General features: G+C 58.2%; 1 protein-coding gene across 1 annotated transcript; it reads left to right on the top strand.

Annotated features, from left to right (window-relative positions):
* The first annotated feature begins 570 nt into the window (after positions 1–570).
* Positions 571–15,740, top strand: CCDC167 (coiled-coil domain containing 167). The gene is made up of 5 exons (XM_062186046.1): positions 571–655; positions 13,172–13,266; positions 13,359–13,411; positions 14,335–14,434; positions 15,394–15,740. Exons 1-5 carry the CDS (start codon positions 614–616, stop codon positions 15,404–15,406), a joined length of 303 nt encoding a protein of 100 aa, XP_062042030.1. The 5' UTR covers positions 571–613; the 3' UTR covers positions 15,407–15,740.

The following is a 15,740-nucleotide window of genomic DNA, read 5'->3' as shown; positions in this document are numbered from 1 at the left end:
CCCTGCACCCACGTGAGAGACCCAGAAGAAACTCCTGGCTCCTGATGGGCTCAGCTCTGGCTGTTGCAGCCATTGGAGGGTGAACCAGCAGATGGAAGACCCCATCTCTACCTCTGTAGCTCTTTCAAATAAATAAAATCTTAAAAAAAAATTTTTTTTTCAAGACAAAAGGAGGAATAGCAATAAAAGGCTATTATCAGATTCTAAAGGGCCCAGGGGCCAAGGCGGGGCCTCCAAGGACGTGCAGTTTGAATGCGGGAAAGGGAAGGTTGCCATAAAATTGGGTAGGGTGGTCGCTGGAGGAAGGGCTCAGGAAACGAGGTTAAGACTTTCATTGTTGTAAGGTGGCCTCGAACTGGGCAAGAAATGGGCAGCCCCTCCTTTCTGGGCAGATTTAGCCTCTCCCCAGCCCCGGGCTGAGGCCGCAAACGGAAGCTGCCCCTCACAAACATGGCCGTACCTAGGCGGCCGTGCCCCTCAATAAGATGGCGACCGCGTGGCCCCACCTCCTGCGGCCGCGGCGGCCAATGAGGAAGCAGCACGAATACTTGCGCCTGCGTGGTACAACTCGGTGGGCGAGTCCAGTAATGACCGGGGGATCCCGGCAAGTAACATGACGAAAAAGAAGCGGGAGAATCTGGGCGTCGCTCTGGAGGTGAGGGCAGGTGGGAGCTGGGTCGCACGACGAGGCGGTACCCCTGTCTGGCCGCGGGGTGCTGGGGGCGCCCCGGCTGCAGGTTTGGAAGGAGGGAGGGGGGAAGTGGGCGCGACGCGGGTTCTGGGAGAGGGAGGCTTGGGGTGAGGGGGCCGGACGGGGTGGCCGGAGGTCCGAGAGTGCGCGGGGCTCCGGGCGAGGGGGCAGCGGGAGGCCAGGAGGTGAGGGGGAGCCCCAAAGGAGGTGGGACACAGGAGGGGGGCTCACGGCGCGCGGCGGGGGGGGGGGGCATGTGGATGAGGAGGGACCGAGCGATGGGGGGAGCCGAGCGATGGGGGGGCTCCAGCGGGACCCGGAGCAAAGCGTGGGGGGGGGGGCACGCTGCTTGGCGGGAGGCTGCTCCCAAAGTTCGTGGGAAAATGGAGTTAAAACTTTTGGCGCAAAACCTAGCTTGAAAGCCATGCGCAGCTATTCGGCCGTAGACACTTGCCGTGAACCTGTTGATGCACCTTTGATGTGATTGGTGATTCACACGTCCTGCGAGACGGGTCGTCTTTCCTCTGGGCTATGAGCCCAGCATCTTGAAATGACCTCGGGAACCTTGGGGAATCTGTAAGGGAAAGTCTGGAGTTGGCGAGGCTAGCAGAGGGCTTGATAACTGGCTGCATGTATGCGCAAGGGAAGGAAAAGAGACACACGTTGAGCTAAGCTACTGTGTGCTGCTGTCACGTGTGAGACTTGCCCAGGTGAGGAGCGTGAGGTTGCAGGTAGCACCAGGTGGAGGTGGCGGCGTGGAGCAGATCAGCCCAGGTGGGCTTCCTGGAAGTGCCTCTTCCTTTTCGGCTCCCTTAGACGCCTCTCTCCTCCCCCCAGGGATTACCAGACAGGTGCAGGGTAGCAGTCTGATTCAGTCTCACCGCCTCCTTCACTGGTTCTCAAACTTAAGAACCCATAGAATCACTTACAAAGCCTGCTAAAAAATGGAGACTTGAACTCTTTCCCCATCCCGTGTGGCTTGTTGCAGCTGCGCTGGACCCACGTTGCTTGCGGTGGCCCCTGTTCTCGAACGTGCCTGGCAGCCACGGTGTATCTATAACCCCCAGGTTAATACCCAGAGCGCTTTTGCACCCACTCTGGGCCAGTTCAAAGCCGCAGAAGAAACGAGAGTGGCCTGAGGTCCGTGTTCCCACTTCGGATCCTGTCTCGGCTCTCCTGCTGTATCATCCAGTGAGTTCTTCCGTGGTCTAGCTAGTGCCCGTCTGTTTGTTGCATTTTTGTGCATTTTGGTGATTTCACTGTTTCAGGTGGCCCTAAGTGTAGTGTTGAAATGCTGGGAGACGTTGCCAAGTGCAGGAAGGGCGTGCTGTACCTTACAGAGAAAATAGGTTAGATAAAGCTTGTTCACGCATGAGCTAATCCGCGTAACTCCGTACTATCAGTGTTAATGGATGCACAATATGTGTTAAATAAGGTCTCTAAACAGAAACGCACATAAAGCAAGGTTTTGCATGGATCCCTTGATGAAAATGTGCTCACAGGAACCTAACCTGATTCAGGAGCTGCTAATTCAGTGTTGGCGTTTGTTAAGTAGAGCAACTGTACATAGATAGGCTGTCTTAAGGCATAGACAGCCACAGGCAGTATGTAAATGAGTGGGTGTGGCAATGTAAAAACATTTACCAACACTGGCAGTAGACCCCAGTGAGGCCCACAGGCCATAGTTTGCCAGCCCTTGGCCCAGAGCTCCAGGGCGAGCTCCAGGACGCTGGTGGCTCTACGGTTCCCCGGGGCCTTCACTGATGTGTCCCCTGGCTGAGAGTCGAGGAAGCGCACCCACTGTCTTAGGGATCCAGGCTGCCCACTTCCACAGGCGAGAGCTGACCTCTGAGGTCCCGTCTAGCTGCAGGGGAGGCTGGGCAAGGCCCTCGTCAGCACCAAGGCCACAGGCCAGGCTGCAGCTCCGTCCCTGAGAGAGAAGGGGCTGGCGTGTTTTAAAGTGTTTTGGATTCGATGATTGTTCTAGGGCATTATATGGGGGCAGTTCTCGCGCCCCACACCCCCCTTTTTTTTGGTAACTTGAGAGACAGAGGGTGCTCTTATCCACTGGCTCACTCCTCAAATGCCCAGAGTGGCTGGGCCGGCCAGGCTGAGGCCAAGGCTGGGAGCGTAATCCAGGTCTTCCGTGTGGGTGACAGGAACCCACTTACGTGAGCCATCATTGCTACCTCCTGGAGTCCGCACTGGCAGGAAGCTGGACTCGGGCTTGGAACCAAACCCAGGCACTCCAGTGTCAGATAGGCATCTTCCCCACTGGGCTGACTCCCACTTCACATTTTTTAACCTCTTGATCGTGTAAGAGGTATCAATATATATAATGAGGTACAGATATTTGGCGTCTTGGTCTCGGTAAGATTACTTTTTGCTTGAATATTCAAAGATTTGAGATCTGGGGGCTGGCGTTGTGGCGTAGCAGGTAAAGCTACCAGCTTGCCGCCTGCGACAGCTCCCCGTACCAGCGCTGGTTCGTGTCCTGGCTGCTCCACTTCTGCACCAGCTCCCTGTTAATGGCCTGGGAAAAGCAGCGGAAGATGGCCCAGGTACATCCCTGCACCCACGTGGGAGACTCAGATGGAGTTCCAGGCTCCTGGCTTCAGCCTGACCCAGCCCTGGTCATTGCGGCCATTTGGGGAGTGAACCAGCACATAGAGGATCTCTCTGTCTCTGTCTCTCTCTCTCTCTTTGTCTCTGTCTGTCTCTCTGACCCTGCCTCTTTCTAACTCTTTCAAATACATAAATGAACTCAACGTGAGATCCGTAACTTGTGCCTTGGAAAACGCCTGGCATCTGGCCATCTCCCCTCACTCCCCGGCCCCCAGCAGGTCTGAAGACCGAACGCGCACTGAGGCCCAGCAGCAGTAGACATTGTCCTCTTATTAGAAGTCGTGCGCTCCGGCCAGCGCCGTGGCTCAACAGGCTAATCCTCCGCCTTGTGGCGCCGGCACACAGGGTTCTAGTCCCGGTCGGGGCACCAATCCTGTCCCGGTTGCCCCTCTTCCAGGCCAGCTCTCTGCTGTGGCCAGGGAGTGCAGTGGAGGATGGCCCAGGTCCTTGGGCCCTGCACCTGCATGGGAGACCAGGAGAAGCACCTGGCTCCTGCCATCGGAACAGCGCGGTGCGCCGGCCGCAGCGCGCTACCGCGGCGGCCATTGGAGGGTGAACCAACGGCAAAGGAAGACCTTTCTCTCTGTCTCTCTCTCTCACTGTCCACTCTGCCTGTCAAAAAAAAAAAGTCGTGCGCTCCGAGCCAATGAAGGGGAGATTTAATCAGAAATGTGTGTTAATCTGACAAGTGCAGTAAGCCCCCACCAGTGAGTGAGCTCGCACCTGCAGACGTCTCCACTTGTTGTAATGAAGCAATTACCACGCAGGCGACACTCACCCCGGGGGCTGGCGCGGGCCGGCTGCACCGGGCAGCCACCGCCTGGGAGAGCCAAGGCCCCCGCCAGCCCCCCGACTCATGCTTCCTTTTGAAGCCTTTTTATCCAAGTCATTTGCCACCTTGCGAGGTCTCAGCGTTTTAGTCGCTGAGAGTTTGTTCTGAATAACAAGAGAAGATGTTCGTTCGGATGAGAAATCCCCAGCCCTAGCGCTGGTTGTAGTGTTGTATGGGAGGAGAGGGAAGTTGTATTTCAGTCCAACTGGTGGGAGAACTCTGGCTGAGGGAAGGGACGCACTTCAGTCTACACCGCGGGGATCGGGCTGCTGGGAAGCCTGGTTGTGTTTTTCTCTTTCCCGTAGGAACGAGCTGTCCCTGTTACTGCCTGTTTCTCTTGTAGCTGGTCTGTTTAGCCTGGTGGCTTTAGCTGCTTTGATGGCCATTTGTTCTTCACAGAGATGTGGGGTGCTAGCTGACGTCATCAAGGGGCGTTCCCTTGGTGGGATGTGGTAACTAGTACGAGAGTCCTGAGTTTGGAAAGCTTTTGGGTACCGGTTACAGAAATGACCTTCTCCACGTCACCGAATAGCAGTGTACTTTTTCTCCCCCGTAGAAGTTGTGGGCAGGTGGCTGCTGGCACTTGCTGAAAAGCTCAGCTGTGCAGGGCTAGCATTTCTTCTCTTGGCCGTTTTCTCATAGTCACAGAAGAGCTGCCACAGTTCCAGTCATCATAGCTTTAAGTCGGGAAGGAAAAAGGATCAACACTATTTGCCCCGTTATCAGCAAAACCAAAGCTGTCCCAGCAGGCTCCCGGCTGATTTCTGGAACGGCTCATTGGACAGAACCAAGTTATGACCACAGTGAGGCTGGGAAAGTACCTGTTGAGCTTTTTCAACTCCTGTAGGGGAGGAGGGGCGAGGAGCCAGTGTTGGGCTGGCCAGTGAACAGAGTGGGCTGTACAGAATGGATGGGGCCTGTCCAAAACTCACCAGAGTCCCTCCCAGAGAGAGGGCAGAGTCCCTGACCATGAAGGAGAGGGGCCGGCTGAGGGGAGACATGGCCCAGGCCGGGGTCAGCAGCAGGAGGAAAGGGGCCTTGACACTTGGCACTGATTCTGTTGTTGTTGTTTAATTTTATTTATTTATTTGAGATGTAGAGTTACAGAGAGAGGGAGAGACAGAGGTCTTCCATCTGCTGGTTCCCTCCCAAATGGCTGCAATGGCCGGAGCTGTGCTGATCCGAAGCCAGGAGCTCCTTTCAGGTCTTCCACGAGGGTGCAGGGGCCCAAGGACCTGGGCCATCTTCTACTGCTTTCCCAGGCCACAGCAGAGAGCTGGATCGGAAGAGGAGCAGCCGGGACTCGAACTGGCAGCATAGGCGGAGGCTTAGCTCACTACGCCGCGGTGCCGGTGCCTGTACTTATTGCCATTGCTATAAGCTCCCTGAGGACAAGGAGGGGTGAAGCACTATGTCCCTGAGAGGGGTGGTGCCCAAGGCTGCAGGGAGCCTACCTGGCTAGAGGCAGCTCGGAGGCCCTTCCATAAATATTTGCTGAATTGGCCGGAGGGACAGGACCTTCCTCTCTGGCGTCTGCCTCACCAGCGCTGCCGGGGGCTGGGACTGTGCGGGCCACTGACCATTAAGTGAACCTCACCTGCTCACCAGGTCGCCATCGGGCAGGTGCTTCCGCCCGGCAGCCTGTGTCTGGCTCCGCTCCACTTGATGGGGTCAGGAGACTAAAACCTCATTACCTAGCGCGGCTGGCTGTCAGCATGTGTGGGGTGGCTGTTTGCCAGCATCTTAATTAATGGATTCATAAGGCCTGGGGTGGATGCCAGTTCTTGAAAAGTGCTTTGAGCCTTTCAACGATGAAGAAGCTCTTGCTAATTTATCAAAAAAAAAAATTATGTATATATATATGTATACACACGTATGGGGGCGAGAAGAGAAAACAAACCCCGAACCCCGCTGTGGCTCGGGAGACGGCTGCAGGCTGGGCCCGCCCTGGCGCTGTCGTCACCGGGCCGCTTAGACCCGTGGGATCCCACAGGGCCAAGCAGGGCCCCTGGCTTCCTGGCCTGGGGTGGGGGGATGGGGGGAGTGTCCAGAGAGCTGTTCACTGCTGAGCAGCGGGAGGGTTTGCCTCCTGATCTGCTCCAGCTGGGAGTGCAGCGTCCCTCCAGCAGCCATGGGCCCCCCGGGGAGCCGCCTCCACAGAATAACGTCCTCTGGGTAGTGTTGGGTAATCAGCCCTTTGGGGTTTGAGGCTGGTCACCTGGAGGACCGAGGCCTGTGACCCCCATGTGACCTGGCTGCGTGACTTGGAGGCCCCGGGACGGAAAGGCCACTCGCTGTTGCCAGAGACCGTCTGGGTGAGCACTCGGGCCTCTGCACGGCGTAATAAATGCCCTGGGGCCTCCGACACGTGCAAGCGCGTGGGTTCCCTGAAGTCCAGTCCCCAGGCTGCTGTCGCCCGCTCTGCGTTAACCCTTGGGGAGACGGGCTCCTCGGCCTCTCTCCTCCGCCTTGTTCGTCTCCAAACGATGTCACGTGTGACATTGGGAGGATGCTTTGCCAGCGTGGGCGAGGAGGGCGCCTGGGATGTGTGGGCAGCCGGGAGCTGGCTCAGCATGAGGACAGACCCTGGGCTCCAGGCACACAGATTTCACTTGGGTCCGCCCCTCACGCAGTGAATGTTGTGTGGACAGAGACCAAGCCCTGCTGGCCAGACGCTCCCCAGAGCCGCTCCCTAGCCAGAGAGCAGAGCCAGGCCCTGCGGGCGCCCGCTGCCCCCTCTCAGAAGCAGCTCTGGCTCAGGTGCAGGGCCGCCTCCGGGCTGGTTCACTCACCGCAGGAAGCTTCTTGGCCCCCTTCTGCAGGAGGAGAGCGGGGCCAGTGGGCACGCGCAGGCCCTGGCCTGGCCTGTGTGCTTGAGCGGTTAGCCGCGTGGGAGCCGGAGCCACCACGTTCAGGGGCTTGCACTCTTCAGAAACTGCCTCGCGGGGATTTCTGGTGAGTCTTACAGTTCCCCTCAGCACAGCGGTTTTATGGCATATCGGCCCCCAGGGAGACTTCCCGAAAGCTGTGAGAATAAGGTGCCACCCCCCCCCCCCCAGGCTGCCTGGGGCTGCTGTGTGAGGGGTCCCTGTTCTCTGGAGATCAAACCCTGTCTCCCCGTGACACCTGGCAGCAGGCCCTCGGCCCTGTGGGGCCAGGACCTTGTCCCCAGCACCCCCGTGACCCACCCTGCCACCCGTCGGCCCCAACTGCGCAGCCTGCTAAGGAGCTCCTCTGCCCGCCAGCCTGACTCCCCCGCCCCCAGTCCCGCTGGCTGGCGAGGTTCTCGGTTCTCATCCTGACTGCAGTGGCGGCACCCGTGGGGGTGTTCATGTTAGCGTACAGACTTCCCGGATCCCGGGCCCCCAGCATCCTTGTGGAGGGGGGCCCCTTGCCTGCCTTAGATGCCTCTTCTCTCCTTGCTGCTCCCCGCCTCGCCGACTCCCCAGCAGACCCCATGGGCAGCTTTTGGACCCTGCTGGTCTCTGGGGCCAGAGTGGACTTTGCATGCGATACCCTGCACGCTCACCCACCCACCTGCTTCCCGCTCCCCTGAACTGCTTGTGCAGGACACCACGGGCAAGTCCGTGCCTGTGTGGGGTGCTGACCGGGGGAGCTTGCGCCCCCTGCAGACGGCAGCCCCACTTTGCCTGCTGATGCATGTCTTGGACTCTGCTTTTTCCCAGTGTAACAACTGACCTGGGTTTTTATTTTTTAAGATTTATTTGAATGGCAGAGTGACAGAGACGGAGGGAGGAACAGTTAGATCTTCTGTCTGCTGCGTCGCTCTCCGAATGCCTGCAGCAGCCAGAGTTGAGTTGGGCCGGAGCCAGGAGCCAGGAGCTTCATCCAGCTCTCCCCCATGGGTGGCAGGGGCCCATATGGGCCATCACCCACTGCCTTCTCAGGCACGTTAGCAGGAAGCTGGTTGGAAGCGGAGGAGCTGGGACTGGACCCAGCACCCTGATATGGGATGCGCGTGTCCACATCGCCCACCCCAGGACCTGGGTTATCTGAGTGTAGACATAAGTGCAGGCTCCCTTGTTATCATGACCCTCACCCCTGCCCCCACACCGTGCCTGATGGCTGAGGGCTTTGGATGTCCCCACCTTGGTTGTGTGATGCCTCTCCCATTCACAGCTGGCAGTGCGCCCCAGCCATGCTTCCAGGCCCATCCTAGCCCCCGAGCCAGTCGTGGGCTGGCCTCTCGCTGCTGGTCGGCTGTCCTGCCTGCAGGAAGGGAGCCCTGGGAGTCTCCGAGGCCCACGGAGTGCACCTCTCACCCCACTGGAGTTGCTGTCATCCCTTTGGGACTTACTGCCTGAGGGTCTGCTCCGCCTGGGATGAAACTCCAGGCCTCTCATCCTTGGGTTCTGCCAGGCCCAGCCTCTGCGGCTTAGTGCTGGCTCCGGCGCCCCACCCCAGATCCATCCCCGGCAAGGCCCTGCGCCAGCTGAGGAGGTGGCCTGTGTGGGTGCCACGGTCCTCACCTTCCACAGGCCCCTCCCTGCTGAGCCCCTTGTTAGAATCAGAGAACTGCCCAGATCTGGGCCCCAGGGGCTCTGCCAGCCGCAAGCAGAGGGGATGTCTCTGCGCCTCACACCCCCACTTCTGTCGCCTCCGCTTACCTCGCTGCAGATCAACTTACTTTTTATTCCCCAAGGAGCCCATGAGAACCATCCCATGGCGGTAGCAACGGCGCTCGCTGAACGCTCACCGTGCACGGCGTGCTTCGGAGCACCTTATGCTGTCACAGCTGCCGGGGCCGCTTCGGCCTCGGCAAGTGCGGCAGAGTGCCTGCTGGCCAGCTCCCTGGGCCGGCCCGGAGCTGGAGAGCCGGCAGCGTCGCGTCTCAGGGTGGCTTTGTGGCCGGCTCAAGAGCCTCCTGACCATCTCGGCCTCCCTCTCAGCCCACATCAAGCGGCTGCGTTCTACAGAAGAAGGGGAGCTTGCTGTTTAGAAGGGAATCAGAGAGCTGTCAGCAGGACATAAATATTCATAGAGGGAGGTTAGAACTTGAGTCCCTAAAACCTTGATTTGTGTTCACCCGTTTAAGCCTCATTAAAAAGTGGCAAAGGGAAGCAGGGGTATTGAGGGGAACTGCAAATGAATTGGGCTTGTTCAGATGAAGGCCCCTGCCGGTGAGCTGCTCAGGCGCTGTCCGGAGGTGAGGGCAGAATGGCTCGGCCACTTGGGGTTTGCCAACCTCAATTTGAAGGTTTTGCTTAGCATGACTTCCTGGCCTTGCTCTGGGCGATCACCACTTGTTTGGGCACCTGGTAGCCTCCCAGAGGCATTCGGGGATGGACGTCCCCAGCCTGCTCCCTCCCAGAGTGACCTGTCCACTGCGGGGGGGGGCGCTGTGGTGGCAGGACCAAGGCATGTGCTGGGCATGCTGCACCGCGCATGATCTGTGTGCATTATGTGCACGTATCGTTGCTTCTCCTGCCAGCTTCTGTGGGCACGAAGGGAGGGTTTCTGACTCCAGCTGTGACATGAGACCTAAACTTCCCAGCCCCTTGGTCCCCCCCAGTCCCACCAGGCCTTCCAGGATGGGAGCTACCAGTGCAGGCGCCCTTGGGGGCCAGGCAGTTCAGACACGAGTGGAATGGGGCAGCCTTGGGGCTCGTGGGGTTTGGAAACACAGGAGAAGCAATGACAAGAACGCTCAGCTTCATCCAAGGACCTGTTGCATCGTTAGGGAAGAGAAGAGCATCGAGACATCAGCTTTCTCTGGGGGGGGCTGCTGCGGAAGTGGGTGCCCCGGTGATAGTTTTTACATCATGGGATGGACACGGTGTCTCTGGGTCCCGGGGCTGGGCTGGGCCTGCTGGGGAGAGTTGCTGTGAGGACGGACAGCACGGTGGCTGGAAGCACTAGTATCAGGCTGAGGCTCTCCCAAGCTTGCTCCTCGGCATGCATTTCCCTGCAGCGCAGCTCTGGGGTGCCGTCGACCTCTCCAGGCACAGCCCTGTCTCCCGGCTGGGCCGCTTCCCGGGGCAGTCTTTCCTGTGCCCATTAGCAGAGAGGGACACAGTTAACCAGGCAGTTAACTCCAGACCCTGCTCATGGACTTGGCAGTGGCCAGGCCAGCAGGGGTGGGGGTGGATGTGTCATTTGGGCCAGGCATCAGAAGAGGGCCAGTGGCTGACCCAGTGCTGGCCAGGGCGAGGGCGGATGGCTCTCCTGCCACCCCCTCTGGACTCTCACCAGCCTTCCTGGGAGCAGGGATTCATACCTGCCCACTGTGCCTGCAAGGGGAAGCTCCCAACAGGAACTGAGCAGAGAACCAAGTCTGAGGAGGGATGCCATCCCACTTGGGGACCCCCTTTTACCACTTGTCAAATGGAGATCATGTTTGCTAGCCCTCCCAGGGATGTGATGAGAATGAGTGAAATCAGAAGAAATGGAGCATTATAGGACCAGCAGGCACTACTGTAGGCCTGCTGTGTGTGACAGAGCCCACCCACCAAGATCTAGGCTCCTGCCAGTAGGGATGAAGAACTGGCCTGGCCGCTGAGAAGCGACCAGTAAGACAGGACTTAGACTTTTTTGTTTTTTGGAGGTTTATTTCTTTAAAAGGCAGAGTGATAGAGAGAGGGTCAGAGATCTTCCATCTGTTGGTTCACTTCCCAAATGGCCACAACAGCTGGGGGTGAGCCAGGATGAAGCCTGGAGCCTGGCACCATATCCAGGTCTCTCATATGGGTGGCAGGGGCCCAAGCTTTTGGGCCATCTTCTCCTGCCTTCCCAGGTGCATGAGCGGGGAGCTGGACTTGAAAGCAGAGCAGCTGGCACTCCAGTGTGGGATGCTGGTGTCATAGGCTGTGGCTGAACCTGCTGTGCCACGCCGTGCCCTGGATGTGGACGTTCATTGCCAACTGCATGATGCAGGACCCAGATTTGGAAAACCCAGGCCAATATTTTTCAAAACATTCTTGCACTAAATATTTCAAGAACACATCTTGGAAACTGCTCAAACAATACCTTTGGCAAGCAACTTTTCAGCAGCTTAATTATTTTTAAAACATTTTTATTGTATTTATTTATTTGAAAGAGTTACAGGGAGAGGGAAAGACAGATCTTCCATCTGCTGGTTCACTCCCCAAATGGCCGCAACAGCCAGGGGCTGGGCCAGGCTGAAGCCTGGGGCCAGGAGCTTCCTCTGGGTCTCCCATGGAAGTGCAGGAGCCCAAACACTTGGGCCATCTTCTTCTGCTTTCCCAGGCCAAAGCAGAGAGCTGGATCACAAGTGGAGCAGCCGGAACATGAACTGGTGCCCATATGGGATGCTGGTATCACAGGTGGTAGCTTAACCTACTATACCACAGCGCTGGCCTCAGGAGCTTAATTTTTTTCCCACCCAACTTATAGCTACTTGATGGGGTTTTTGTACAAGAACCAAGTCAAGAAATAGAAGCATTTTTGGCCGGCGCCGTGGCTCAACAGGCTAATCCTCCGCCTTGCGGCGCCGGCACACCGGGTTCTAGTCCCGGTCGGGGCACCGATCCTGTCCCGGTTGCCCCTCTTCCAGGCCAGCTCTCTGCTGTGGCCAGGGAGTGCAGTGGAGGATGGCCCAAGTGTTTGGGCTCTGCACCCCATGGGAGACCAGGATAAGCACCTGGCTCCTGCCATCGGAACAGCGCAGTGCGCCGGCCGCAGCGCGCTACCGCGGCGGCCATTGGAGGGTGAACCAACGGCAAAAGGAAGACCTTTCTCTCTGTCTCTCTCTCACTGTCCACTCTGCCTGTCAAAAAAAAAAAAAAAAAAAAAAACTTAAAAAAAAAAGAAAAAAAAAAAAGAAATAGAAGCATTTTTGAGTTGTGCTGTTTTTCACCTGACTTTGATTCTCATATGAAAGTGTGTGTGTGTATGTATATATATATATAATTTTTTTTTTTTAAGATTTTGACAGGTGGAGTTACAGACAGACTGAGAGAAGGGTCTTCCATCCATTGGTTCACTCCCTAAATGGCCGCAATGGCCAGAGCTACACCGATCTGAAGCCAGGAGCTTCTTCCTGGCCTCCCATGCAAGTGCAGGGGCTGCACCTGGGCCATCTTTTAGTGCTTTCCCAGGCCACAGCAGAGAGCTGGACTGGAAGAGGAACAACCGGGACTAGAACTGGTGCCCATATGAGATGCCAGTGCCACAGGTGGAGGATTAACCAAGTGAGCCACGGCACCAGCCCCAAAAGTGTATATTCTTAAGACTGCATTATTGGGGGCCAGCACTGTGGCACAGCAGGTTAATGTCCTGGCCTGAGGTGCTGGCATCCCATATGGGCACTGGTCGAGTCCTGGCTGATCCAGCTCTCTGCTATGGCCTGGGAGAACATGGAGGATGGCCCAAGTCCTTGGGCCCCTGCACCCACATCGGAGACCCAGAAGAAGCTCCTGCCTTCAGATCGGCGTAGCTCCAGCCATTGCAGCCATCTTGGGAGTGAACCAGTGGATGGAAGACCTCTCTCTCTCTGCCTCTCCTCTCTCTGTGTAACTCTTTCAAATAAATAAATGAATCTTAAAAAAAAAAAGACTGCATTATTGAGATGAAGTATGTCTGTGAGAAAAACACCCTCTGCTCGCCCCTGCGCGTCTGATCACGTCTCGGAGCGTGGAGTGTTTCGGAAGTCAGGGCCGTCTCCAGGTCTCCTTCCCCTCTAGCCATGCCTCTGGCACGGGTGCTGCACTCAGGGCTCTGGTTGCCCCTGCTGTGGGCCAGCTGGGTTCCGGTGGCCAGAGACAGCTGAGGGGCTCCTCTCCACCCCAGCCCATGCTGCATGCACAGGTTCGGGGGAGCTGTGGGACCTGTTCCCCGCGGGGTGTGGGCAGCTGTCTGAAGCACTGGTGGAAGAGGGTGGCTCCGCAAGGACACGGCAGGCGGGCGGGCCGGGGTGCCTGCCCAGCACATTGATGTGAAAATCTAGAGGCTGTGTCCACTGCAAACGTGGAGCGGGTCCCTCCACCCAGTGCCCATGCTGACAGCCAGAGGCTCTGAGCGCATCCTCGCCTGTGGTGTTTCAGATCGACGGGCTGGAGGAAAAGCTCTCCCAGTGTCGGCGAGACCTGGAGGCCGTGAACGCCAGGCTCCACAGGGCGGAGCTGAGCCCAGAGGCCAGGTAACGCTCCTGTCCAGCCAGCCCCCGACCTACCCGCCCCCGTGCCGGCTGCCCCTCAGGGCTTCAGCCCGAAAACTCCTTCTCCCCTACAGAAGATCTCTGGAGAAGGAGAAGAACAGCCTGATGAGCAAAGCCTCCAGCTACGGTGAGAAATTCCGCAGTCACCAGCTGCGCCTCCAGTGCCCAGGGCACACAGGGTCGGGCCTGACGCAGCGGCAGGACAGAGGGCTTCTTGAGGGAGCCAGCTGGGGGGACACAGATTTGTTCCTTTGTTCGAAGGAGGACAGGGGACTGGCTACGACTGTCATCCTTCAGTATGAAGTGATGTGGCTGGAGCCAGGTCCAGAAGTGCTTGCTCCCCGCCTCCACACTGTCCCAGGAGAATCGTGGATGGGAGGGGGTGGTGGAGGAAAACTGCCTTCCTCTTGGGAGAAGAGCCCTGCGGGTGGAGCGATGCTGCCATCTTCTGGGCGCCAGGCACGGAGCCAGGGTGAGGGGCTGGAGGCTCCTCAGACTTGTGTGTTTAGTTCTCCCCTGGGAGGCCAGTGCTGATGGCAAGGCCACCCCAGAAGGACCTGTTGAGGCCAACACGGTAGCAGCACACCGACGCTCCCTCCCCGGGCCGGCCTGGAGCGGGCACGCAGGGGTCTGCTAAGTGATTTTCACATCCAGGTGGCACAGCCTGGCCGCCCAGTCTGCAGAGGCCCAGCCGCTGGCCAGCCTGTGGCGTGCAGGGAGTTAGGGAGAGGGCCTGGCCACCTCGGAGCGCCCTCGCTCCGCTAGCCCAGGGAGGGCCTAGCTGCCCTGTGGCAGCAGGGGACTCACCTGCAAGTGTCACACCCCCTGCTCCCCGGCCTGCCTTCCAGATGCGGCCTTTTTGGTGCGCCCTGAGGCCCCTGGCACAGCCGATCAGCATTGGCACGGGGACTTGACTGGCAGTGAAAGGTGGAGAGGCTCCAGGTGGAGGAGGACAGGGTCCTTGTTAGCGTTAAGGAAGCGGCTGGTGTCCCCTCCACCTTCAGCAACAGACAGGCTTCAACGCTCTGTCCTACCCCGTCTTCCCCACAGAGAGGGAGCTGAAGCTGCTGCGGCAGGAAAACCGAAAGAACACGCTGCTCTCCGTGGCCATCTTTGTCCTCCTGGCCCTCATCTACACCTGCTGGACCATGTGAGTCTGGGAGTCGCGGCGGCCAGCACAGCCTTCCCCTCGGAGGACGCAGGTGCCAGGGCCTCGCACCCCTGCCCAGAGCCTGAGCACGGCCTCCTGGTGGCCCAGGCCCTGTTGCCACCCTGGCCTGGGGGCTGCTGGCTCCTCCTGAAGCCCAAGGGGAGGCAAAAAAGAACAGGGGCTGCTCCTGTCTGCTGAGTAGTCACGGTCCCACTGCAGCCAGGGCGGGGGCACGGGGAAGAGGTCTCGGCTTAGAGTTCAGAGGGAGGCAGAAAGGAGAGCTGGGAGGCAAGTCCCCAGCCTAAGCGGGGAACTAGCAGACAGCAGGAAGCAGTTTCCAAGTTGAAACTGTGCCACTTGTCTGTCCCCAAACCATCCTGCCCTCCATCATGGCAGAAAAAAATGCAGCCTTTGCAGCAGAGGGCGGCATGGGGACTTCAAGTGGCCATGTGGAGGTCCCTGGGGAGCGTGGAGTTAATCCATCTTCAAAAGGCAGGCAGGGCTGGTGAGGCCCCAAAGAGGAGTGGACAGCAAGAGCCATGGTAATGAGCAGACTTACAGTGACAGTGGCCAGTAAATCAGGCGTGGTTTGCAGTGAGAAATGGCAGGGGCGGGGGCGAACAGAGACATCACCATGGCCTCTGTGCATGTGCCCCCCCCCCCCAGCATGGGGCAGAGGGAGGAGGCTGGGAGGCAGAGCTTGGGCAGCTGAGATGAACCAATTAAATAAATAGAAATGGAGGAAGGAGTTGGCCAGGGCCCTAAGGCTGTGAGGCTCCAAGGCAGGCCCCTGGAGGCCAGCAAGGTGGGCGCAGGATTAGGAAGGACCATAGCCATGGGAGGGGCCCCCCAGTGCTGACAGTGGCCTTTTTGGCAGGGAGGCTGGCCAGGGTCAGCAAGACCATCTCTCCCTCCTCCTTGTCTGGTGACATTAATTGGTCTGACGCCTCTTATTTTAGTCACACAGGCTGATCCTGGATTGTCACAGTGGCACTGCCGAGTGAGCTGTGTGATTTATGTAAAGGAACGGTGCCTCCTGCCCTCCTGGGGCTGTCGGTTCATCTACGCCCCTCCTGTTCGTGTTCCTACTGGGAGCTGCAGACTTTCTCCCACCGTTCTGGCCTCTTCTCTGGCATCAGGCAGAGGCCTTGGGAGCCCTGCGGGGCTCAGGAGCTTGGACGGGCTCCCATTGAACAAGTGCTGTCTTCTGAGTATCACCTCCAGTCCCAGACACAAAGCACAGAGGACGAACCACAGCCCCAGCACAGAGCCACGCAGCCATTAAAAATATGTTTATCTTTAATGA

This window comes from Lepus europaeus, chromosome 3 (genome assembly GCF_033115175.1).
Source record: "Lepus europaeus isolate LE1 chromosome 3, mLepTim1.pri, whole genome shotgun sequence".
Taxonomy (NCBI): Eukaryota; Metazoa; Chordata; class Mammalia; order Lagomorpha; family Leporidae; genus Lepus; species Lepus europaeus.
Note: the sequence above shows the minus strand (reverse complement) of the source record. Positions and strands in the feature narration are given on the sequence as shown.

Excerpts from the sequence above, each read along its gene's own strand:
- CCDC167 (XM_062186046.1), top strand. The coding sequence starts at position 614 with ATGACGAAAAAGAAGCGGGAGAATCTGGGCGTCGCTCTGGAG. Across the intron at positions 656-13,171 it reads ATCTGGGCGTCGCTCTGGAG|ATCGACGGGCTGGAGGAAAA; the intron begins GTGAGGGCAGGT and ends GTGGTGTTTCAG. Across the intron at positions 13,412-14,334 it reads GAGCAAAGCCTCCAGCTACG|AGAGGGAGCTGAAGCTGCTG; the intron begins GTGAGAAATTCC and ends TCTTCCCCACAG.